The sequence below is a fragment of the Chrysemys picta genome, chromosome 7 (assembly GCF_011386835.1).
Source record: "Chrysemys picta bellii isolate R12L10 chromosome 7, ASM1138683v2, whole genome shotgun sequence".
Taxonomy (NCBI): Eukaryota; Metazoa; Chordata; order Testudines; family Emydidae; genus Chrysemys; species Chrysemys picta.
Window position 1 is genome coordinate 24,622,416 of NC_088797.1, and position 26,354 is coordinate 24,648,769.

Below are 26,354 nucleotides of genomic sequence, written 5' to 3' on the forward strand. Positions count from 1 at the left end.
GAGAATGAGGGTGTGTGATTGGGAGAAGACTCCAGGGGGATGGAGAGTAGATGAGAAAGGAAGGGGAAAACTCTGGACAAGGGAAGCAGAGAGAGGAAGGACGGTGATGCAGTATAAGGAAATAAGTGGTGAAATAACAGTGAGTGTGTGGGGGGGGGAAAGACGTTTTGGGGGGACAGACAGGGGAAGAAGTCCTAAGGAGGAAGAGGGGGGGGGGGGGGAAAGCAGCAGGAAAGAAGGGCAATGATCTCACAGAAGAAAGGTGAGATGATGCCAAATGCTTCTGCCTACTTTTCACCCTCTGAAAATGCCTGGGGGAATTGAGGAGACAATCTGTTTGGACCTTCTGCAAGCTAACAAATAGAAGCATCAGTGACAGATATGGAACTGCCCTGTGACAATTTATGAATACTGTATGTTGGCCTGGTTCCTGGGATGCTTACAGTATGAATGTATTGCTTTTAGTATAATAGGGGACTGTCTGGAAAAACAAGCAGGAAAGAAAAGAATGGCCCAATATAGCCACCTCTAAGCAAACAGTTAAAAGTTGTTAAGGGACAACACAAGAACTATTAGTTTTCATGATTTTGCCTCCATCTCCAGCCAACCTATAATAGTGGTTTTCACCAGGACAGGAAAAGGACCACAAATACAAAAAGAACAAAGGAACTCTGGGAGGATTAAAAGGGGCACCCTCAAAAGAGAGGCAGCAGCAGTTCAGGGGAAACAGACAGAGATACACAGTCCACACTGGGGATGTACGAAGAAGTTACACCTGCCTGGGTTACCATCAGGAGATGGTAAGATTTTTTTAGATAAGATAGACATACATGTAGATTGTTTATCTTAAAATCCTTTTTCTCTAAAAGCTTTGTTGTTACTGCTAAAATAAACAAAACTTTGATTTTAAGGCTGTTTTGTCACTATATGCCACTGGTCACAAACTCCTGAAGGGAAGAACCACAGGTCCCTGAACTCAGTTGGGCCTATAGGATAACAGTTGATACACAGGATACTGGACCCCAGGGCCCAGTCTAAGAGTGGGAGAGTTGTGCAATCCCACCTTGTGATAGGTAAAGGTACAAAGCTTAATGCCTGCAGGGGTGCACTCAGACCTGAAAGGAGACAGAGGTGCAGCTAGCTTTTTAACCATGACAGCAGCTATGGTCTGATCAGAAGAGAATGGACAAAGGAAGGTGTGAGTGTAACAGTTCCGTACAGTTCTGCTGTGCAACCCAATCTCTACCAGTTTTGAGATCCTGACCATTGATGATGATGTGTATTCAGATTTAATAAGTCATGAAGTCAAATAACTAACTCAGTTGAAGTTTTATTTAAGTAAAACAATCAAGCAATACTTATTACAGCACTATGCAGAATACAGAAAACGAAACGTATACCAAATCTGAGTCTGGAGAAGTGAGGTAGTGTACTTGAGTTCACTTATGACTAACTCCTCAAAACTCACCTCTTATATACTGCTCAAAACAAAGAAAAATCCTTTATTATGCTTGATCATATTTTGAATCAATAAGCCAGTAATATTTATAACCAATTTATCACTGTCAGGACCATTTGTAACCACAATAAGCTCTTAATACTTAGACATTAAGCTATACATTTATATTGTGCTGATACACTGATTATAGAATACACCTGCTATACCACCTGTCCTTTATCCATTTTGTAAAACAGTTACAGATCATTTATGAGCATCACTTATCAATTACACTGTTTTTTCTCCATTACAACATACATCTATAATAACAAGCATCTCTTTATAGACTGTGTTCACAGAAAATAAAATGAACTATTGACTGTGGATTTCTACATTTCATGGTATATGATTTACATAATTGATAAGCTAAAGACATCTGTCCAACCAGCCAATATTTTATCAATTACAAAATACATCTATAATCAAGTCATTATGATAGAAAGCATCTGTTAAAGTAATTCCTGATAAGCTTAAAGCATCTTTCGATTATTATCTTATTAATTGCAGAAAACATCTGCCTCATATAGGTTACAAGTGGTTCCTTTCTGTACTTTTCTTTAAGGGTCAAGAGTTGATTACAAAAGACACACAATCCATTATTTAACAATACACTAAAGTCTAGCTAAAATTCAGTATTATGGATAATGCACTAGGGCAGGGGTTCTCAAATGGGGGGTCGGGTCCCCTCAGGGGGTCGCAAAGTTATTAGATGGGGGGGGGAGGTCACGAGCTGTCAGCCTCCACCCCAAACCCCGCTTGACTCCAGCATTTATAATGGTGTTAAATATATTAAAAGGTGCTTTCAATGTATAAGGAGGGTTGCACTCCGAGGCTTTGTATGTGAAAGGGGTCACTAGTACAAAAGTCTGAGAACCCCTGCACTAGGGTCAGCTAAAGTTCCAAGTAAAACAGGGATAATAGAGTACAGGCCTACTAGGACAAAGATGTTTATTTATTTAAAACAAAACCCTCTTAACAATGTAGCCAGCACCTTTGGTTAACAACAGTTTCTGGGATTTCTGGTCAAGAAATTGAGTTTAATGCAAACATAATAAAGGATTAATATTTACAATCCAATATAAACACACAAGCTTGCTTGACACTTTTCCCTTTAATGTTAATTTCCACCCACCCTACACTCTATTTTGGTAACTAGCAGTGGAGATTATTTCCTTGAATTCCAGTGCTTGGGAATGGGCAAGTCTCTGACTTCTCTGCAAAACTTAGGAGCGCCCCAGCTAGTGCAGGGACATGAGAGCCTTGGGGTCTGAAGAAGAGCAATTTTAATGTTTCTTTGTTACTGTGCAAGGCATTTAACTCCCCTAAATTTAGCTGAGCATAAAGCTTTCATAAGATAAAAACTGAGTGATTTGAACAAGAGATTGCCATGGACTAAAACCTCAGATCTGTGCACTGTAAGACTCAGGAAATCTGGACCTGGACTTTGTTGGTTACTATCACTACCTTGAACCAAAGCACCCACCGTACAGACAGCAGCCCACAGCAATAAATTAAAATCGATTTTTTGGGTTACAATTTTAAACTTTGAAAAAATTTTAATTGTTTTAATTTTTAAAAAAATTCTTTTACCTTTGTTGTTCAGAGCAGCATGGTTTTCCATTTTTGCCATTTATATTTGGACTTTAAGCCATGTCTCCCATTAGCACCTTGAATCACTACTGCTGGAGCATGTTCCTGCTGTCCTTACTCAGGCAATATTTGTATTAACTTGCGAGGTGAAATTTATGTATTGGAATAATATTTAAAATAAACTTTCTTCATTTGTTAACTTCTTGCTGCTACTTAGAAGCTCAATAAAGCTTGATTATTCATCAAAGGTAAAAAATGTGCAACTACCCTATACTGTTTTTATTAGGGAATATCCACTATAGTTACCCATTAACTGAGCCTGTCATCAGACTGAGGTTCTTGATGTTTATCTGTGATTTTTTACAAAATTATTTTACCCCACAAGGCAGCTGTATACTATTTAAATATTCAAAAATGGTAGCTTTAAAATATTACATAATGGAGGAAATTCCTGGAAGATGAGCTCTAAAACTTAAAGGGTGAAATCCTGGCCCAACTGAAGTCAATGCAAGTTTTGCCTTTGACTTCAGTGGGACCAGTATTTCATCCTAGATTTTCATCCTACTATTTTAAATATATATAACTAACGTCTAAACATGGCTAATATCATTTTGCAGTGTATTAACAGGAGTGTCATATGAAAGACACAGGAAGTAATTGTCCTGGTCTGTTCAGTACTGGTGAAACCTCAGTTGAAGCATTGTCCATCTCTGCCCTTCAGGCTGGGTACCCTCCCGCTGTGACCCGACTTCCTACCCCACTGTGAGTGCGTGGGTGACTATCTCCCCCCCACCCTCCACTAGGTCTGTGCCTTCTCCCAACCAACTCCCTGCCTTTCTGCGTGCGTATGGGGCTAGTGGAAAACTGAACGGGCTCAAGTGAATGAGCTTTTGGGGACGGGGGCGGGATCAAATGTCTCTGAAAGCCACTAGCGTGAGCAGATCTATGTCCCAGTTGATTTGAGTTACGAGTTTTAGGTTTCAAGGATTCCTAGAAGTGAAGTCTTATCCAGGACATAAAACAGCCAGAAGAATGGCTGGCTAGCACAGATGCAGCAGGTGATAGGGGAATGGGATCAGAATATGGGAAAGTGAGGGTGCTCAAAGAGATGGAATTGAGGGTGGTGGGGCAGTAACATTGCTCAGAGGTTGGGGGGAGGAGGTGGGAAGCAAGGGAGTTCCAGGACATGGGCAATTCAGAAGTTCACAAACACGACAGTCATTTCCCCATAATTTTGTACCTTTAAAAGACCCAAGGTAGGAGGCTGCATCTGGGATTCAACAAGGAAGGGTTGAGGATGAGCATCTGCATAGTTGTCCTGGAATTTCACTTTAGAAGTTGGGAAGGTGGTCACCCAAGAGACAGGAGAATAAAGGCTGAGCAGAGATGCATGAGAAGAAATGGGGGGGGGGGGACACATGCAGGTGGCAAAATGGCAGGACAAACCTAGAAAATCTGAGTGCAAAGCACAGAGAACCTGGAAAAGGTGAAAAATATGGAAAGAGACCCCATTCCCTTTAGTCCTCTTTGTATGTGGAAAGACCACTGACAACTCAGGAACACTGGAGGAATCCTGACTGGAGATCAGAGGACCTAACACAATTAAGTGGCAACTGGGGGAGCAAGACCCTGGAGTGGGGGAAAGAGTCTGGGAGATCACAGGACTTTGTGGGCATGAGGGGAGTCTGAGAATAAAAGGAGCTCAGAGGATAAGACTGGAGGAGAGGAGCAAGGTAGACACAAAATGAAGCAGGGTAGAAAGATGTGTCGGGGGGGGGAGAGATTCATCAAGACGTAGGAAAAGTGCAGAATAGGCAGGGTTGGCATAAGACTTGCTGGGGCAGGGCAGAAACTAAGGAGGGGGCCTCCCACCCTGCCTCCTTTACCTGCTCACACATCTGCAATGTTTCTAAAGCCCAAGCCCTGCCACCTGGGGCTGAAGCCCGAGCCCTGCTATCTGGGGCTGAAGCCAAAGCCTGAGCCCTGCTGCGTGGGGCCCTCTGTGGTGTGGCATCCCATTCCCCTGCTTGCTAACCCCCTAACACTGGTGCTGAGATTAGGAAGAGAAAAAGAAATAAAATGATGTGCTATACAAACTTACTTTTAAAATTTTGTTCATTTTGAGTTTGATTTAATCGTTACTGAAGAGTCAAATGTATTTCATATACCTGCTGAGTAAATGTCTTTGTTATATTACGGTCTTTTTACAACATAAAAAGGGAGCTCTAAGGACATGGACCTAGCTGCTGGGGAATATCTCAGCTGGAGTGTTCCCAGGGTGCCAAAAAGCCAGCGTAAAAGCTCTCACATGTGGTATTGCCTCAGTGACTTTTAGAGACTATTGGCAGCCAAGTGTAAATTAGAGCAGTCCTTAGATTTTTCTTATTTGTCTTAGGGCCAAATACCAGAATGGGGAGGCACAAAGATAATACAAGGGGATCTTTCTCCCACTCTTTAATCCTGATTAAACAAGTTTGTTGGACCTAAAAATCAGGCCTAAATATGTCATTTTAAATTCACATATACCTCATTTAAAAGCGTTTTCCATATATAGTTCACAAGTCAATACATACTTAACATACGTTCCTTGGCTAAAAGCTGCCCTATACATATCGTTAAGGTAAAGATTTTCTAATGGTTATTTTTAGTAAAAGTAGGGTTACCATACGTCCGGATTTTCCCGGACATGTCCGGCTTTTGGGGGCTCAAATCCCCGTCCGGGGGGAAATCCCCAAAAGCCGGGCATGTCCGGGAAAATCGGGGGGGCTCGGCCGGGGCCTCTTTGGCCGGGGTCGCGGGGCCGGGGGGTCCGCTGGGCCGCGAGCCGGGCCGGGCCTGCGGGGCCGGGGGGGTCCGCGGGGCCGCGGGGCCGGTCCGGGCCCGCGGGGCCGGGAGCCGCGGGGTCCGCTGGGCCGGGGGGTCCGCTGGGCCGCAGGGCCGGGAGCCGGTCCGGGCCCGCCGGGCCGGAGCCGGGGGGTCCACGGGGCCGGGAGCCGGGGGGTCCGCTGGGCCGCGGGGCCGGGAGCCGGGGGGTGCGCCGGGCTGCCGGGGGCCGGCAGTGCTGGGCGGGCCGGGGGTGGTCGGCCGGGGGCCGGGGCCGGCACCCCAGGGCCCGAGCCGACCCAGGCTGGAGCCGCCGGGGAGCCAGCCTGGGCCGCGCCTCCTCCCCCCACACTCCCCCTTACCTGCTTCAGGCTTCCCGCGAATTAAATGTTCGCGGGAAGCAGGGGAGGGGGCGGAGACTTTGGGTCCGCTGGGCCGGGGGGTCCGCTGGGCCGCAGGGCCGGGAGCTGGTCCGGGCCCGCGGGGCCGGGAGCCGGGGGGTCCGCGGGGCCGGGGGGTCCGCTGGGCCGCGGGGCCGGGAGCCGGGCCGGGCCCGCGGGGCCGGGAGGTCCGCTGGGCCGCGGGGGCCGCGGGGCCGGGAGGGTCCGCTGGGCCGGGAGCCAGTCCGGGGCCGGGGGCCGGGGGGTCCGCGGGGCCGGGGGGTCCGCGGGCCGGTGCTGGCCCGGGAGCCAGTCCGGGCCCGCTGGGCCGGGAGACGGGGGGTCCGCTGGGCCGCGGGGCCGGGAGCCAGGGGGTGCGCCGGGGGCCGGCAGTGCTGGGCGGGCCGGGGGTGGTCGGCCGGGGCCGGCACCCCAGGGCCCGAGCCGACCCAGGCTGGAGCCGCCGGGGAGCCAGCCTGGGCCGCGCCTCCTCCCCCCACACTCCCCCTTACCTGCTTCAGGCTTCCCGCGAATTAAATGTTCGCGGGAAGCAGGGGAGGGGGCGGAGACTTTGGGGAAGGGGCGGAGTTGGGGCGTGGGCGTGGGCGGGGCTGGGGGCGGGGCCGGGGCCCATGGAGTGTCCTCCATTTGGAGGCACAAAATATGGTAACCCTAGTAAAAGTCATGGATAGGTCACGGGCAATAAATAAAAATTCACGGAAGCCATGACCTGTCTGTGACTTTTGCAGCTGCGACTCCATGGTTTCCCCTGCCACCATGGTGGCTGGGAGCTGTGGGGTTCCCCCTCTGCCTGCAGCAGCTGGAAGCTGCAGGGGGGCCCCCTCTGCTCATTGCGGCTAGGAGCCGCAGGATGACCGTATTTCCCAAAGAGAAAACGGGATACCCCTAGCCGCTCACCCGAGGCGTCCCCCTCCCCCCACACAAGGCCGTCGCCCATCACTGAAACCCTGAGAAGGGCCCCCTCAGGAGTCTGTCACCTGTGGCTGGAACCTTGCAGAGGTCTCACTGTCATCTGTCTCTGGTAGTCATGGATTCCGTGACTTCCACGACATCTGTGACATAAACATAGCCTTAGATATTGTGTATTGATATAGTCAAAATATTTCTGCTCTAATTGGGAATAAGGTTCGGTTGGGCAAACAGGGGCAGCTCCAGGCACCAAGCATGTGCCAGGGGCGGCCTGCCGATTGCTGTGTGGGCGGCAGTCAGGGAGTGGGTACGCCGAAGCCACGGGACCAGCGGACCTCCTGCAGGCATGCCGCCAAATCCGCGTTACCGGTGGACCTCCCGCAGGTGCGCCGCCGAAAGCCACCTGACTGCCATGCTTGGGGCGGCAAAATACATAGAGCCGCCCCTGGTTTCTAGTCTAAGTCCTTACACGTTTGCTGCCTTGTGCCCTGGTTTGAGGTGTCCCTTATCTTCTCAGTAGTGCAACTATTTGGGTGCTGTGTATTAACCTGAGGGCAGCAGGATTAGTCTCTGTGAGAGACATGCTGCCAAACCCTTCTTCTCAGAAAGTGGGGGGGGGGCTAAGTTAGGGGGCCATGGGTAATGGGTTATGCCCACACAACCCCCACTAGGAGAGGGAGTGAGCAGGGTCCCGTACACGCTCTAGAGCTGGCCCTGTATAACCACCTGCTCCCTGGGCCGCAGCCTAGGGCACGGAGACTACAGCCCCCAGCACACAGTGCGGCGCGGAGAAGGACTACAGTTCCCAGCATGCAATGCTCGACTCAGGCCAAGGTTGGCGAGGAGCTGAGGGACCTGGGACTGCATCTCCCATCATGCCCTACGCCAACGAAATGAAGCTATCGATGAGCACCCGGCGCATAGCACGCTGGGAGTTGTAGTCAGTCTATGTTCGGAGGGTTTGTCCGGGTCAAGGGAGGGTGGTGGCGCTGCAGTGGGGATGTGGCGAGCGTGACGTGATTTTGTCCGCGTTGGAACTGGGGGCGGCCGTGGTGGCGAGCGTGACGTGGCAGAGACCGAGCGAGGCTCCCCCGGATACAAGAGCAGCAGCAGTAGCCGCCGCCAGCAGTTGCTGGGCCGGGACCCCGCGGAGGGATCTGAAAAGAGAGACCGGGATTGGGGCATAAACCGCTGCCGCGCACACACTCCTCCCGCTCGCCGCCGCCCAGCCCGAGCCGCCATGGGCCTCACCATCTCCTCGCTCTTTTCACGTCTCTTCGGCAAGAAGCAGATGCGCATCCTCATGGGTAAGAGAGAGACCCCCGGACCCGCCCGGCCCTGCCTTCCGTCGCCTGAGGGATCCCGACCTCCCGGGCTGCGCTTACCGCATCCGCAGCCCCCTGCTTGCCGTTACTCGGCCTCTCTCGTGTAGACGCGGCTGGGCCCCTGCGGGGGGAGGGGGAGTGTTCCGTGAGGCCGTTGGGGATGCAGTAGGAAGCGGCCGGGGGCTTGCGAGCCGGCTACACCGGTACAGGACTATGGGGCGGGGGGAGGCGTCTGTCTGTCTGCGCCCTTCAGGCCTGGGTACGCTCCTGCCGTGACCTGACCTCTTACCCCGCTGTGGGCGCGTGTGTCTCTATCCCCCCGGGCCTGCGCCTTCTCCCAGCCAACTCCCTGCCCTCCTGCGTGGGTATGGGGCGAGTGGAAAACGGAACGGCCTCAAGTGAATGAGCTTGGGGAGGGGCTGTGTTCTTTCCCCTTTATTTTCTTTACCTACTCACCCCACAGTTTTGTTGGTGGGAGATTTTTTAGTCCTTCTATTAGAAAATGCCCTAAACCTTGCTCCCACCCTTCCCTGAGGCTTGTAGCCAAGGTGGGGATTATTTAGCACCACATGTATGTATGTGTGTGTGCACACACTATAAAACAAGCACAGACTGTAAAAAGAATGTGAAACTGTTAATAGGTAAATGCCATACCTGATCATTTGTGGAAGGATTTGATAATTAAGGAATGTCTCCTCAGTTCCAGGAGTTCACTGGATTTGCATGTATGCCCCCCCCCCCCATCTCCCAAAATCTAATTCCAGTGAACTAGAATTAAGAAGACCTCCCTCAAAATCTAAGCACTTTACGTATGATTAGGTATCACCTTTACCTATCACAGTTTAAGCAATGTGGCTGTTTTGAACATGATGTGACAGCACCAAGTGTGTTAATGTAGTCCTAAGGGCTCCAGAATTTGACTGCTAAACAGAAAGCATTAATTTCCAGTAATTTAGCCATTTTTGCTCATTTTGTTCTGAGAAAGAATGTTGCCTTTAATCACAAATTCTGGTGTATCTTGCATATAGGATTATAAAAATACAACTTTTTGTATCAAGCTAGTTTTATTAGGCCACTGTCTGACCACAGATACATTGTGGCTCTTCAGAAATGTACTGTGTAACCAGTGGCGCTGGAACATTTTTTTACAGTGGGGGTGCTGAAAGCTAGTGGTCCCCACCCCAAACTTTTTACCTCACTACCTACTTACTCCTGTCTGTGCCCCTCCACACTCCCAGAGCTAGGGGTGGGGGACCAAGGCTGGGACCCCAGGAGCGGAGTGCCGGGCTGGGACCCTGGGCGCAAGGTGACTGATGAGACCCTGCACAAAAACTGGGGGTGTGACAGCACCCCTAGTTCCTGTACCTATGTGTGTAACAGTTCAAACCAGTCACTTCTTTACTCCTACTGTAATTCCCAGACTTGGAAGTTGAAAAGGTGATAATCACATGCTGCATTCAATGTTTCCTTTCTTCCCATTCCCAACTTTATACACTCCTTTTCCTACAATTGTCCAGCTAGGTGAATGGGGCTTTTTTCAGTGCCTATCAGTTGGTCCTTAATTAACAAGAGGGATTGCTGTTGAGTAATATAAAGAGAGCTTCTTTTACCATGGGCTCAATCCATTGCCTTTGCACCACATCTAAGTCTGTTGGCTAAAGAACTGAGAACTCCTAACTTGTTGGCATATCAATTTGGGCCCTAAAAATGTTTGGATATGTATGAGAAACAAGAGGTAATATGCATAGCATATTAGGTGGTTATCTATACCAGACCTAATGACATCAAGCATAAATACCCACCCCAACACCATCACCAGAAAATGATTGTGTTCACAGCACATTGTACATAGGATATGAAAGCTAGTATGCACCAGTTGAAATTTCACCAACACTTGTGTGGGTGTTTTTTTTTTGTTTTTTGTTTTTTTGTTTTTTCAGTGCTTCAATTTGTTGACATTTTAATTACTCAAAATAAGAATTTAAACCTGAGATCACTGTGTCCTTTAATGTAATTTTTGCCTCTCTATAAACAATAACATAGTAAATATACAGTAAAAATCTTTTTCCAAGAGAACTACTAGCATGTCAAGCGGACTTTTCATATACAGCGCTAAATGACTAGGTATGAAAGCTTGGAAAACATGGTTGTAATATTAATATTGACACTGGTGGCACTATTGCTTCTACTCTTGTAGAATGATGAGAATACAAGAACAAACTGTTCTTGAGACCATAATAGTTCATAGCGCTTCAGACTCTTTATCCGTAGTGATTAGTTCAGCTCTAACACTGATACAAACTAATCATAGAATATCAGGGTTGGAAGGGACCTCAGGAGGTCATCTAATCCAACCCCCTGCTCAAAGCAGGACCAATCCCCAACTAAATCATCCCAGCTTTTGTCAAGCCTGACGGTAAAAACCTCTAAGGAAGGAGATTCCACCACCTCCCTAGGTAACCCATGCCAGTGCTTCATCACCCTCCTAGTGAAAAAGTTTTTCCTAATATCCACCCTAAACCTCCCCCACTGCCACTTGAGACCATTGCTCCTTGTTCTGTCATCTGCTACCACTGAGAACGTTCTAGCTCCATCCTCTTTGGAACCCCCTTTCAGGTAGTTGAAAGCAGCTATAAAATCCCTCCTCATTCTTCTCTTCTGCAGACTAAACAATCCCAGTTCCCTCCGCCCCTCCTCATAAATCATGTGCTCCAGCCCCCTAATCATTTTTGTTGCCCTCCGCTGGACTCTTTCCAATTTTTCCACATCTTTCTTGTAGTGTGGGGCCCAAAACTGGACACAGTACTCCACATGAGGCCTCACCAATGTCAAATAGAGGGGAATGATCACATCCCTCTATCTGCTGGCAATGCCCCTACTTATACAGCCCAAAATGCCGTTTGCCTTTTTGGCAACAAAGGCACACTGTTAACTCCTATCCAGCTTCTCGTCCACTGTAACCCCTAGGTCCTTTTCTGCAGAACTGCTACCTAGCCATTCGGTCCCTAGTCTGTAGCAGTGTATGATAGTCTTCCATCCTAAGTGCAGGACTCTGCACTTGTCCTTGTTGAACCTCATCAGATTTCTTTCGGCCCAATCCTCTAATTTTTCTAGGTACCTCTGTATCCTATCCCTACCGTCCAGTGTATCTCCTCCTCCTCCCAGTTTAGTGTCCTCTGCAAACTTGCTGAGGGTGCAGTCCACACCATCCTCTAGATCATTAATGAAGATATTGAACAAAACCGGCCCCAAGACTGACCCTTGGGGCACTCTGCTTGATACCGGCTGCCAACTAGACATGGAGCCATTGATCACTACCTGTTGAGCCCGACGACCTAGCTAGCTTTCTATCCACCTGATAGTCCATTCATCCAGCCCATACCTCTTTAACTTGCCAGCAAGAGTCCTATGAGTTGGGTTTTTTTTTCTTCTTCTTTCAGTCATGGTTTTTAAGGATTTGACTACCCTACAAATAGAGGTGGGTCAGGGGACATGGTTACTACATATTTTCATTATGCAGTATACAGAACCTGTTTAAGGGTTTAGCTTGGTTATGAAACCCAGTTAGACGCTTCTACACTACAAATAATATTATGACAAGCTCCTTTGAGACAGATGTATTTGTAGTATAGAAGGAAGGATATATGTGTAAGCGGGTGTCCACATCATAATTTGTACCCCTATTGGCATTTTCTCCTAATCTATTCAGTCTAGGTTTAAAAAGACTAACTTAGTTTCTGCCTCAAAAGTAATTTTGGTTCAATTTTGGCACATGGGCTGGGCAGTGTGGTAGGAGGGTAGGATTTTTAATTGCTGCCACTTGTGTTATAGTGTGATGTAGATAGATACAATCTCAGTCTCCAGAGCTGTCAGTCTATTTCCTTTACCTGAGTGAAATTAATTTTTCTAAAATTAGATTTGTTTATTGTGTGGGTTAGAAAATAAATATTTGATCAGTGTTTGTATGTAATTTACTTCAAACACCATAATAATGACAGAAGTATTGTAAGCAACTTTCTTTTACTCTAATACTTTGCAAACATCTGCAAAACACTAACTTTTACAGAGTTAATTCAGAGTCATGGCACATACCTTGTGTTTGAGTGGATATGAGTTCTTTAATACTTTGCATTCCCTCACATATTTCACAAGCTTACTAATTTTATGGTGTAAGCAGACAACACAATCTTTTAAAAAGATTAGGGCTGTCAATCGCAGTTAACTCGTGATTAACTCAAAAGAATTACGATTAAAACAATTAATCGCTATTAATCTCACTGTTAAACAATAGAATAGCAATTGAAATGTATTTTTTGGATGTTTTTCTACATTTTTCAAATAGATATACTTCAGTTGCATCACAGAATACAAAGTGTACAGTGCTCACTTTATATTTTTATTACAAATATTTGCACTGTAAAAATGACAAAAGAAATAGTATTTTTCAATTCACCTCATACAAGTACTGTCATGCAGTCTCTTTATCAAGAAAGTGCAACTTACAAATGTAGATTTTTATTTTTATTTTATTTTGGTAACATAACTGTTTTGTTTTGGAGTACAATGTAAAACTTTAGCGCCTACAAGTCCACTCAGTCCTACTTCTTGTTCAGCCAGTCACTAAGACAAACAAGTTTGTTTACATTTACGGGTGCTAATGCTGCCCGCTTCATTTACAGTGTCAGCTGAAAGTCATAACAGGTGTTCGCATGACACAGTTGTAGCTGGCGTTACAAGATATTTACTTGCCAGATGCGCTAAAGATTCATATGCCTCTTCATGCTTCGGCCAGCGTTCCAGAGGATATGCTTCCGTGCTGATGACCCTCGTTAAAAAAAAATGTATTAATTAAATTCCTGACTAAACTCCTTGGGAGAATTGTATGTCTCCTGCTCTGTTTTACTTGCATTCTGCCATATATTTCATGTTATAGCAGTCTCAGATGATGACCCAGCACATGTTCGTTTTAAGAACACTTTAACTTCAAATTTCACAAAATGCAAAGAAGATACCAGTGTGAAATTTCTAAAGATAGCTATAGCACCAAGATTTAGGATTCTGAAGTGCCTTCCAAAATCTGAGAAGGATGAGATGTGGCGCATGCTTTCAGAAGTCTTAAAAAAGAAACAGCCTGATGCAGGAACTACAGAACCCTAACCACCAAAAAAGAAAATCAACCTTCTGCAGTTGGCATCTGATTCAGATGATGAAAATAAACATGCGTCAGTCCACACTGCTTTGGATTGTTATTGAGCAAAACCCATCATCAGCATGGATGCATGTCCTCTGGAATGGTGGTTGAAGCATCAAGGGACATAATCTGTAGTGCATCTGGCACGTAAATATCTTGCAACGTCGGCTACAATAGTGCCATGCAAACGCCTGTTCTCACTTTCAGGTGACATTGTAAACAAGAAGCAGGCAGCATTATCTTCTGCAAATGTAAACAAACCTGTTTGAGTGATTGGCTGAACAAGAAGTAAGACTGATTGGACTTGTAGACTCTAAAGTTTGACATTGTAGAAAACACCCAAAAATATTTCAAATAAATGGTATTCTATTATTATTTAACAGCGCAATTAATGGTGCGATTATTTTAATCGTGCGATAGCCCTAAAAAAGATATAATATTCTTCTAATGGCTACCCCTAACTAAACTTACGATTAGGAGGATAATAGTCAATAGTGAATTATGTCACAAGTGACTTTACAAAGCTGCTTAAAAATCATAATTGCCTCATAGACTCACATTAATACTTTTCATGTTTACATATCACTGTATTTTAAAGGGCTGACCAACCATTTATATTCTTGTGTGCGAGGAAGGGAAAGCACAATTCCAACTCCATTTTACAGATACAGATTGGGGAGAAAAGAGACAGCTGAGATAAAAATAATTTAACATAGTTGAACTGGGCAGAGTAGGGGTTAGAGTTCAGAAATTCCTTGGTCCCAGTGTTGCGCTTAGTCCACTAGTACATGGGTATATTTTAACACATTACTGAATAACCTTGTCTGTCTTCATATTGCACCTTGCAGAATCATCATTATATCATGTCACTATATTCATCACTTGTTAGCATGGCCATGCAGCTGTCTGTCATCTCCGAGACAATAGACTGCCAAAACATCCATCTTCCAAGAGGCTTATTAGCTTTTCAAATATTAAGCTGCCAAATGATAGTCTGTTTCCCTAGCTTATTAACTTCTGTTTGAAATAGCCAAAGGACAATTCCTTTTGGGGATTTTGGGAATCCACCTGTGGTTGAATAGTAACAAACCTGTAACTTACCAAAAACCACAACCTATAAATAGCCACATTAACAAATCTAGCCTAAAATCAACAGCATGAATTGTTTGTAATGGCCCTTGTAAAACATAGTGAAGAAATTACAAGGTAGAACTTGCTTGTATGAATTCAAAATCATTCTTATTTTAGCAATTATTTTAATCTGTGACTATGAATGAAATTCAGACTTTTGGAACATGCTTCCTGCTTCTTAATTTTGGGAAATCTCAGTCTGGCTGCCACAATGTATTGTTCTTGAATATATTCCATTTAAAAATCAATCCTTAAATTTTGTAGTTACTTGCGTAAAGCTTTGCTTTGTTCACGTTTAGATTACAGGTATGCCATGTCTAGGTGGCTTAGGCTGGATTTAAAAAATGAAGAATTTACCCACAGGGCAAAACTATCCTCTCTTTTTTAGAATATAGAATAGTAGAATGATGTAAAATACAATGCAGTGATAAAATCTTTCTGGAGGGCACTTAGCTTTAGGCAGTAGAATTTGGTTGGCTGAAAAAACAGTTTGAGATTGTTTTAACAATGAGTTCATGTGAGTCTGTTTAGAGGGAACTGAATGCAGATATATAGGCAGTCAGTTTAATGGCTCCAGAACAAGCAAATTTCATAAGAAAGAGCCAAAAATATCTTTGGAGAAACTCTTCAAGAAAGTAGAGGAAAATGTAACATTCCAACCAGACAGTTGTAAGTAATTTTGTATAATTCTTTCAAACAGTTCAGAGAAGTTGCTTATCATGAATGCAACTATGAGAGCTATAAGTAAGTAAGTATGGTGCTAGCACTTATGCAGTTTTCCATGGCGATGTAAAGGTGACTAGCAGAGTGGAGTTCCTGGGAGAAGCACACTGCAAGCCTGGGATTTATAAGTGACTCGAAGAGACTATAAGTAAAGTGGAGCGGGGTTCTTGAAATGAGTAAAGTAGGCATTACAAAGATCAAATAGGTGCAAGGACAAGGCTGTACTTCCCATGTGACCCTTAATTGCTATCTGAACTGCTCTGTCTCAGGACTTCATAAACAACTGTCAGCACACTTGTACTGTGTTGAGATTACTTGAAACCTCAGTGGGGAAGGAGCTAAAAGTTAATATTTCTGGAAAAAAATCTGAAAGAGGATTATTTTGCATCTTGGTTATTTGTTTCTGATTTATGACTTGGTGTTGGGGAATGTCAGAGTTTTTTCATGTAAACTTGGAAGAGTTGTTAATTGGAATTCTTAACTATCACCTCTTGTGACAGAGACAGTTGACTTACCTATCATGTGATAGTCAGAGGACAAGTTTAAAATTATACACATCAAATGTAAAAATCCTGTAAATCAAATGTGGTGGTAAATACATTTCAATCTCTTAAGAGAATAAGAACAATTGCAAATGGTGGGACTGTATAATGTTTCATTTTAGAAAGCTGAATACTGAGGCACTCTTAAGAAATTGGTACATAGTAACATGTAAATTGCCATATTTTTTTAGAAAAAAAAACGCATATTAGCTGAAATATGTATAAATCATAACTCTTCAAATTGTGTGATTTGATACTTTTTAAAGTTATTTAAAAAAATCTAAAAGGCGAATAATTGATTTGCAGCTTGTAATAAGGAAGTTTGAGGATAGGGGTTGACTATATTGGTGAGGGGGCTGGCGATAATGCAAACTTTAGACTTCTAACTTTGCTAAACCGATAATTATCCTATAAAACTACTTAGTGTTTGAATTGGGAACCTGTTTTACTGCCATATTGTGACTTCTTCTGTATTCATGTAAATGCTTATATTTTCACCGTGAAAGTTCCTGGAAATCTATCTTGTCCAGTCCTTTGTTCAAAGACTTGCAGGTAAGGCCTGTTCTTGGTGTTGAGCATTTCTCTCCTAGTGTGCCACAGAACATTTCTCACCATGGGTGGTTATCTTTCTCACACACAAAAGCATACAAGATTCCTTCTTGGTATTTCAGTATTGCCAACTCCAAGAACTTGCCTAAAGAGTAGGTCCTCACAAAAGAATGATCTTGTTTTTAAATCATGAGACTTTGAAAAATGTTGGGTTTGATTTATTTGCCTTCTGGGTTTTGAGTCTTTAGGATACAAGTGGGTCACATTTTTAAAGTTTTATTCCTTTTTCTGCTACTGTAAGAGCTAGAAACTTTGTGTGTGTGTGAGCATTGGCATTTTCTGACCACTGAGTTTAGCTTCGTGTTTATTTTCAAGGTTGTCAAACTTACTGATGAGCCATTTGCCTTAAGATGTTATAGTTTTTGACAGGTTTCAGAGTAGCAGCCGTGTTAGTCTGTATCCGCAAAAAGAACAGGAGTACTTGTGGCACCTTAGAGACTAACAAATTTATTAGAGCATAAGCTTTCGTGGACTACAGCCCACTTATGCATCCGAAGAAGTGGGCTGTAGTCCACGAAAGCTTATGCTCTAATAAATTTGTTAGTCTCTAAGGTGCCACAAGTACTCCTGTTCTTTTTATAGTTTTTGAGGAATTCAAGTATATATTTTGGACTGATTACTCTTCTCTACATAATCTTAATTTTCATGGAGTAAATTCCATCTTTTCTGTTATATTAAGGCTTCTAGAGAGAGTTAAGTATTATGCTTGTTTCATATGTGGCTTCTCTGAAGGTCCAGGCATCTTATCTTCCATTTGGAAATGCCCAGTAAAGTGGCTGAGGTCTGAACATCTGTCTGCACTGCAGTTTAAAGACCTGTGTCTGGCCTAGGTCAGTTGGCTCAGGCTCATGGGGCTATAAAACTGAAGTGTAAATGTCTGGCCTTGGGCTGGGACCCTGTGAGAGGGTAGGGTCCCAGGCTCCAGCCTGAGGCCGGACATCTTCAGTGCAGTTTTATAGCCCTACGGCCCAAGCCCCATGAACCAAGTCAGCTGATTCATACCCACTGTGGGTGTTTAATTGCAATGTAGACATACTCTGAGAGGTCCATCTTGGACAGCAATACCTTGAGTTATTAGTCATTATTTCAGCACCGGAGGTACATTTGAAGAGTTGACAGTTGCTCCTTACAGAGTCCCACTTCTTTCCTACTGGTGTAGGAAAAATGCTGAAAGGATATTAGCAATTTTAAACTTTGCAGGTTCATAGTAAGAACTATTTCAGTGCCACCTACTATTGTAGCTAATCCTCTAGAGGAGTGGGTGGGAATGGAATATTGGAGTTCTGAAGGGCAAGCATTTAGAAATCACAAAAACACATTTAAAATTTAATTTTGAGAATTTTCTTGTACCTAAAGAAGTCTTTTTGACAGAAGTATAATACATGGCCTTTTGGCTCTACAAATTCCAGTATTAATGAAAGCAGTTGATTTTCTTAAAGATTTTCTTCACAAACTGTAAATACATTAATTTGTATAACATCAATATATTCATAAATGTCTAAAATACTGTAGGACACTTATAGGGAGGTTTTGCAAATAGAAAATGTACTTTAAGCAGTTAGTGTGCTTTGAGAAGGAAGAAGTTTTTAAGGTTCTGGTTTCATTCTGTGTAAAGTGGTTGAATAATCTGAAATTACATTATATTGCAACACTAAGAAAACTGCCTTATTTATATAAGTGTACAACTTGTTGTCAGACACCCCTATATGGAGTGCAGGACAGGTACAAAAATAGCAAGTAAGACATTAGTTCAAAACATGCTACAGTGTTAAGTATGGGTATAGTAATAGTACCAGACGGGGTTTTTCTGTTTTTTAGTTCTCTCATTTTTGTTTGTTTGAGAAGAGTGTTATCAAAGTTCTACTGAAAGTTTTGAGTTTCTCAAATGGCATTTTAATTAAAATGATGGTTGTGTTTACTTGTTGAACACTCATTCTTGCAGTTTACTTCTTAAATAACATTTATTCGTGGACATTTGCAATAGGTCATAATACATTTCCAAATGTGTGTTGAATTGGTTTTCTGGGACAGAGTCTAAACTCTAAATACTTCTCAAAATACACATTAATCCATCAGCTCACAGTATTTGGAAACGCCATGATGGACTACCAAATGTTTATTTGCAAAAGCCGCTCCTCTTACAGTTCTGTGGGTACATGCCCAGTTCAAATACACACCTATATGTATTTTTAAATGTACAAATAGAAATAAATTAAAAATAATTAACTCAAAAGGGAAACAAACAAAAACCCCACATCACATCAGTCTGCCTGGAAGGTCAGCAAACTAGGCTTTTGTTGGAGCAGCAGGGAAGCAAATTCCAGAGCTGAGTACCCTCCTGCAGAGTTCAGAAGTAACCAAAACAGCCCAGTAGACTGGAATAGTGTATGGAGACATGTATTATGGGTAGCCACAACACAAAACATGTAGGGCTTTTATGTAAAAAACAGTTTGTATTGTTCCAGAAAATAAATTGTTCAGTGTAGTCTATGGAGCCACAGGTGTTATATGCTCTCCATATATCGAATATCACTAAGGGCTTTTCTACACTACCGCTTGCGTCCATGTAACTTACATCGCCACCCCTTTGAGTGACGTTAGTTACGTCGACTTTAAGTGGTGTCTGTCCTGAGCTATGTCAACAGGAGATGCTCTCCTACCTACCTCTTGTTGAGGTGGAGTAATTTATGCTGATAAGAGCAGGGCTTTGGAGCGGAGCCCGGAGCTGGAGCTGAGCCGGAGCACAGCTCAAAAACCCTGGATAAGAGAGCACTCTCCTGTCAGCATAGCACATCTTCACCAGATAGGCTACAATGGCACAGCCGCACCAATGTAGCGAGGTAGTGTAAAATAGCCCTAAGTGAGCTGCTGCATTTCATGTTAGCTGAAATTTTGAAGTGATAAAGAGTAGTCTCAGATGGGGCATGCTGCAGTAGCCAGATCTGAAGATAATAAAGAGATCAATAATAGACAAGATCTGCATTTGAGAAGAAAGAAAGTAGCTTCCAATCTGATGCTGGATAAGTGAAGGAGGAGAGAGAACTTCTGGCTACTGCCTAGAAAATATTACAAGGCATGTCAAATACATGAAAACCATGCTAGAGCAAAACCTTTACATGTGAACTGCAGAGTTTGTTTAAAAACAAATAACCCCTATCAGTTATTTACATGATGCCTAAAGAAGAAAAAGTTACATAGTTTTCTGATCGTGTAAATGGAGAATGGAACTCTGGTATTAAACTTGAATTCTTAGCTGATTGGCTTCTGCCTCAAGTGATGGGTGGAGAAGGAAGGAGAGAAACGTACTTTGGGGGGGGGAGTTTGATTCACTAAGGCCATTTAGGAACTTACCCGCTGCTCACTGAAAAGTGAATCCCCACCCTGTTGTTTTCAGTGAAATATTTGTAAAGAGCATGATTTAGTTAATACTGTGAAACTAAAATTCAACTTTATATATTTTTGTAGTTGGTTTGGATGCTGCTGGTAAGACAACTATTCTGTATAAACTGAAGCTAGGAGAAATTGTCACCACAATTCCCACTATTGGTAAGAAAACTAATGATTGCTTCTTATCTAATTACTAATGTTAAATGTAATTAAACTACAGAATCATTCACTTTAAAATCCTCAATTCTCCTGAGGGAGTAAAGACTTAAATGTTTTTCATTGTAGGACATTTGTTTCAAGAGCTGGTTGGTGGGGTAGTAGGAGATGCATGTTCCCCAGAATAGAAGTTAGTATAGAGTTGGACTCTTAGAGAAATTATCATTTTACGCAATTTGGTACTATCATGACAAAGATATCACATGACAGCTCATCTAGCGTTCTTTAGAAAGTGAAACTTTGAAGTCACTATTTTTAAGAGGACAGTTGACAGATTTATAATAACTTTTACATAGTCAATGTCAATATTTAACCACTTTTTTCTTTCTTTTTAGGTTTTAATGTGGAAACAGTAGAATATAAAAACATTTGTTTCACAGTTTGGGATGTTGGTGGTCAAGATAAAATTAGACCTCTTTGGAGGCATTACTTTCAAAACACACAGGTAGGCGTTCTTCTGTTTTACAAGTTTAAAAAAAAAATGCATCTACATTCATATTTAAATGAAGAGCACTGTGTACAGTATCTCCAGAAAATGGTCTGCCTCCATTTCCATTTTCTTCTCATGAGTTGGTCCCCACCATATTTGCTGGAATTCTGAGGATCCTTGGCTTTTTTTGTTTCTGTTTAGCTGTGTTTTTTTCCTTCCCATCTGGACAGCTTCATGTCTTTTATGCTGTGTCTACACTACAGACTTTTGCCATCATAGCATCCAGTCAGTCAGGGATGTGAAGAGGTGTGATTTTTTTTCCCCCAGTGTATATACAATTATACCAGCAAAACTGTGCTTTTACCAAATATTTGTTTTTTCTCTAAGGGACAGTGGTGAAGGGGGAATTGTAATTTTACTATGCCAGTGCAAGAGCAGTTTTGCTGGTATAGTTGTATCCACACTAGGCTTTATCTGTGTTAGGAGCACTTTGCTGGTGCAGTATACTTTATATGCCAATATCAGTAAAGTACTCCTAGTGTAGACATAGCTTATTATAGTTTGACTTGGATAGACAGGATTCCCATGAGAGACCTTCCAGTGTTGCCGCTCCTTAATGTGCCAGAGGGGTCACTAAGCTATGTGATGGACTTTCTAGCCTCATTAAATTTGATGCTTTGTCTGCTAACCTCCTGAAACTGGAGAGGGACTTCAAGTAAAGAAGTAAGTTAATACCTAGCTGCCTTTGTAGGTATTTTTCTTTTTAACCAAACTGAAGACACACAAGATAGATTTTTACTTAGAGTAAACTAAATATATATATATAAAAATAATATTCACATGCACATATACATCATGGTTAAATACAAGTTATATTTATTGGGCTCCCTTTGCTTATGAAGTGTTTAGAAATGTTACTGAATACCGTTAATCGGGGTGGTATTGCTGGTTGTTTGATCCGGGCCATGACACGTTCACTGCTTCGGTCATCGCTGCAGGTGATTACAATGTGCTTTTTGGGTAATTAGTAGACAGACAAGTAATTCATCACATTTCTATACACCCCAGCAGCAGAGGAGATTCATGCTTGTTGCTCTGCTTTGTGCAGGATTGTTGCCAGGAAACTTCCTCTGCAGTAGCACAGGCATGATTCTGGGGCATGTGCAAATAGGAGTGTGTGGTGGAATGTGCCTAGACAAAGGGACTGGCACAGTAGTCTAGTGACTGCATATACGTTGAGGACCAAAAATGTTACCCTACTGACCTCTTCAGACCTATTATAAAAGCATCACCAGGGACCTTCAAAGGGGGAGAATCTGCTTCTTCAGAGGAGAGTATGCTGAACTGTAAGACTTTCAGGTGGGGATTTAGGCAGTATGGAATAAGCTCTTGGATATTTCTCGTTTAATGTCAGAAATGGTGTTAGGAACACTTGGTAAAAACACATTTCTAAAAATTAAATTCAACTTAACAGGTTGAGAACCCTCAGCTTTATAGGGTGGAGGACATCTTACATTATCTAGACACTATTATCTCTAGCTGTCTTTGATGCAATGGGACATCTGAAAATAAGGGAAACTATCACAATTCGGCCAGTTATCTTTCCCTGAAATTCTGATATGCAGACCACAGTGTGGGAATCTTAGCCTTGTTTGTGGGGTTTTTTGTTTGTTTTTGTTTTTTAAAACCTAACATACACTGAAAATTATGTTAATGTCATGTCTACTGATAACCTAGCTGTCTGAAGAATGTCTACCTCATGTAGTCAATGATCTTTCTCTGTGTATATGTTAATTAAAATATTACTAATTTTTCAAACTTGCATTTCTTGGAGGGGAAGCAGCGAGAACTGTACTCCTACCCAATAATTCATGTCATCTTTTTCTTAGAACACTACTTTATGCTTAAATTTTATGGGGACTTATCAAAGCTGCTTAACTTTTTTTGCAGGGTCTCATTTTTGTGGTAGATAGCAATGACAGAGAGAGAATTCAGGAAGCAGCAGAAGAACTGCAGAAAATGGTAAATATAAATATCTTTGGAACAGAATTGCTATCTTCTGTATTTACTTTACCAAATCAGCTTTTCTGCAAATGGTGAATATGCCAGTTTTGCTGAAATTTCAAAACCCATAAACCTTCAGAAAGTCTTAAAACGTGTATTGTAGACCTCCTTTTTTATATAATTCATCACTACTTACCTAAAATTGTTTAGAATGTGAGTGGACTCTAGGTCGAGAACTACTAATGACTTCACCCAATTCCCTTTGGGATGTAAAACCCAAAAGAAATGTAATCTGTCGACAGTGAGCTGTCTATACAATTTAAATCCAAACTGCTGTTTGAAATAATGTTGCTTTACCTACACTAGTGGAATTTGTATCATGGGTACTTGATAATCTCAATCAAAAGCTACTCACTGATTTGGGGAGTGAGAATGAAAAAGCTTACAGCACTTTACCCTTTATTTCATAATTGCATCTCTTTAGCTGCTTGTTACAGTAATTAAATGGAAAAATAACTAGCATGGTCTCTTTCTCTGTTAGCTTCAGGAAGATGAGTTGCGAGATGCAGTGCTACTGCTTTTTGCGAACAAACAAGACTTGCCAAATGCCATGGCAATCAGTGAAATGACAGATAAACTAGGTCTTCAGTCTCTGCGTAACAGAACTGTAAGTACTAAAGTTTTGGTCCAATTTTTTGTAAGCAAATGTACTCTCCCTTTAAGTTTTAAGCTTTCATCTCTTTTCTGTGGAAAGATGTAATGTGTATTTGACCTGTACAAAGTGTTATTTCTACAAAAGAGTGACCTAAAACATACACACTTGTGTAATAAAAATAGGTGATCAAGAGCAAATGCTTCATTTTATTACTCCTTTTTTTTAAATGGGAAGATACAACCTTTGCAGACCATTGAATATCTTGGGCCACATTTTAAGTGTGTGTGTTGCTTTTACTCTTCTGTTTTCTCTTTTGAAGAAAGAGACTGAGAATGGAATTGTGTCCAAGAGTTTTGATTAAAACAATCTATGATTAAAAATGCCCGACAGGATAAGGGAGGCTTCAACTACACAAAACTTTTGTTGGGGTAACTTTTGTTATATAATTCCTCATTGCATATTTTTTTTTGGGGGGGGGGGGGGGGCATCACTTTACCTCTTCATGTTGACAGTCGTGGCTTATGTCATTATGAACTCTTCTTAAAAAGAGACGGGTTAAATCATGTAGTAAAAATTCCTTACCTATGAGCTCAATAGCACCTGATTTAAAACAAAATTTTAATTTACAGTTCTTTACACTCTATTCATCTTCAGTTTCACTTTGATTCTTGTGCACTAATATAATGTCAGTATTTGGGTGACAGACATAGCAGGAGAATCTTCAAAACCCAATTGCTAATTGAAACTTAAAATTTTTCTTGACAATATCTTCTGTTACTGTTAGGCTTTGTGGTGGTGGGAAATAAGTTTTGAAAAACATACTTGTTGGGATCAAACTACATGAAATTGTACCATAAGAATTACACCCTGGTAGTATGTAGAAATTCAGTATTTTAAAGTTCACATTTCATTTTATTTTATATTTTGTTCCTTAACAGTGGTATGTCCAAGCGACCTGCGCTACACAAGGAACTGGTCTGTATGAGGGACTTGACTGGCTGTCAAATGAGCTCTCAAAACGCTAACTCAAACTGGATGACTTTCTCACCAGGGACATGTTTGATATAAGTGGTCTAGGCTTGTTACAACAAAATTAGTTTGCATCTTGGTTATTAAACAGTATCTGGAACGGGTTTGGGCAGGATATTACAGCGTTTCAACTTATTTTGTTGCCAATTATTGTTTACCAAGCTATATGTTGCAGAAGTAGCAATGTGCTTGGGTTTAAAAAAAACAAACTCCTTAACTTGGAAAAAAGTGTATCTTCTGATTTTTACTTCCCTTGTTATGTTAAATGCCTGAATATAGTTATTGTGACACCTTTAAAATCGGTTTTGAATACTTTTTGAGCCCCAATAAATTAAGTAATGTTTTTTAAAGATTTCCCCCCTGCTACTTTAGTTTACTGATACCTTATTATTTCATTCCTCAGACAGTCTGCTGATTTAAAAATGTAGCATTCCATTTATATTTATTTCTCTCCCTTGCCAAAAAAGACTTGTTCCAGCCAAAAAAATGCTCTAAAACACTATTCAAATCTACTGCACTGAGGAACATTTTATTAACCTTGGGTTCCATCAGCCCAACTTGCCTTTGTGTGAATTGGATTTGATGGGTAGCATAGTTCTGTGCTGGTTGCAAAGAGCTCATGTTGAGGTGGTTTTTAATATTCAGCAGATTGTCTTCCTTTATATTGTATCTCTTTATGTTGCATGTTGCTTTTTGGTATCAGCCTGAATGTTTTCGCCCAGTGTATAATAGTTCTGCTGAAGTTTTACTGTTTGTTGGTGAACATATCTTCATAAAGAGAAATTTTGGAAAAATCATCAAACTCAATGGATTAGTTTCTTCATAACCCACTTGGAATTATTCCTAATAAAATTATAAAATGTATAGTTTTGTGTATGCTCTTATTGAATTTTAAATTTGTGAAACTGATACGAACATTTGACACTTATTCTTTTTCCATAAATTGAGTTGTTCTGTAGTTTGTGAACACAAATCTGATTTTCAATTTTTGAGGGAGGGTCCCTGAAGATGGGCAGGTAACTTGTATACAGTGCAGTAGGTAATCATCATCAAGACTTAAATAATTCTGTACAAGTGTCTTTTGAAGCTGTAAATCTAAAAATCCTTTTAAGATGTTCAGATATGAAAATACTAACCATTACAATTGTAATAAAAACAAATACAAACTGCCCAAAAAGCATGCATGTCTGTTTCATAGTTATATGTACAATATGGGTTGCAGTAGCAAAGCAACAAATGAGTTCTGGTGGTTCCTGCATGAAAACTTGACCGTCTTTAGCAGTGGTTCCCAAACTGGGGTTTGTGAAATGTTACAGGGGGTTCTTGGGGGGGTGGGATCCCTAATGGCGGACAGAGCTATCCCTAGGAACCCCGGGCAGCACGGGGCCAGCAGCCCGGAGCGCCTGGACTTCCAAGAGCTAAGCAGATCAAAGCAAGCATATCTATCACACTGGGGAGGTTTAAACTTCAATACTCCTTATAAGAAATTGAAAGGGAAATGGATATTTTTTTTGCTGTCTTTAAAATAAAATAGGGAGCTAGTGTTTTTTAAAATTATTATGAAGAACAACTTAGCTTTGTTGTAACATGTGGTGTTTGCCTGGACTGCTCAGGACCTGAATGCTTGTGTAGGAGGAACTCTTTGAGTTGACTTCTTAAATACCTTCCTGCTGTTTCACATCTGATACTCCTTGAAACATAGAAACCTTGTCTTATAACAGGCTTATTCAACGTGATACAAGCTACAAAAGTGAGATCTTGGAAGTGTGTTGCCATTTTCATAATGTAATAAAAATATTGTAATGATAAATAATAATAGTGTGTAATAAGCATGTCATAAAAACAAATTGTTTTATTCCCAGGGCCGCCCAGGGGGGCAAGTGGGGCAATT

At 42.3% G+C, this 26,354-nt stretch overlaps 1 protein-coding gene across 1 annotated transcript; it reads left to right on the forward strand.

Annotated features, from left to right (window-relative positions):
- The first annotated feature begins 8,146 nt into the window (after positions 1-8,146).
- On the forward strand, positions 8,147-25,640 carry ARF4 (ADP ribosylation factor 4). The gene is made up of 6 exons (XM_005288351.5): positions 8,147-8,528; positions 20,208-20,288; positions 20,681-20,790; positions 22,726-22,797; positions 23,321-23,446; positions 24,373-25,640. The coding sequence occupies exons 1-6, from the start codon at positions 8,462-8,464 to the stop codon at positions 24,457-24,459; spliced, it is 543 nt and encodes a 180-aa protein (XP_005288408.1). The 5' UTR covers positions 8,147-8,461; the 3' UTR covers positions 24,460-25,640.
- Positions 25,641-26,354: the final 714 nt, after the last annotated feature.

What these genes read in the sequence shown, in the direction of transcription:
- ARF4 (XM_005288351.5), top strand. Translation starts at nt 8,462, where the DNA reads ATGGGCCTCACCATCTCCTCGCTCTTTTCACGTCTCTTCGGCAAGAAG. An exon ending in GCAGATGCGCATCCTCATGG is followed by an intron (nt 8,529 to 20,207) that starts GTAAGAGAGAGA and finishes ATATTTTTGTAG; the next exon opens with TTGGTTTGGATGCTGCTGGT. An exon ending in CACCACAATTCCCACTATTG is followed by an intron (nt 20,289 to 20,680) that starts GTAAGAAAACTA and finishes CTTTCTTTTTAG; the next exon opens with GTTTTAATGTGGAAACAGTA.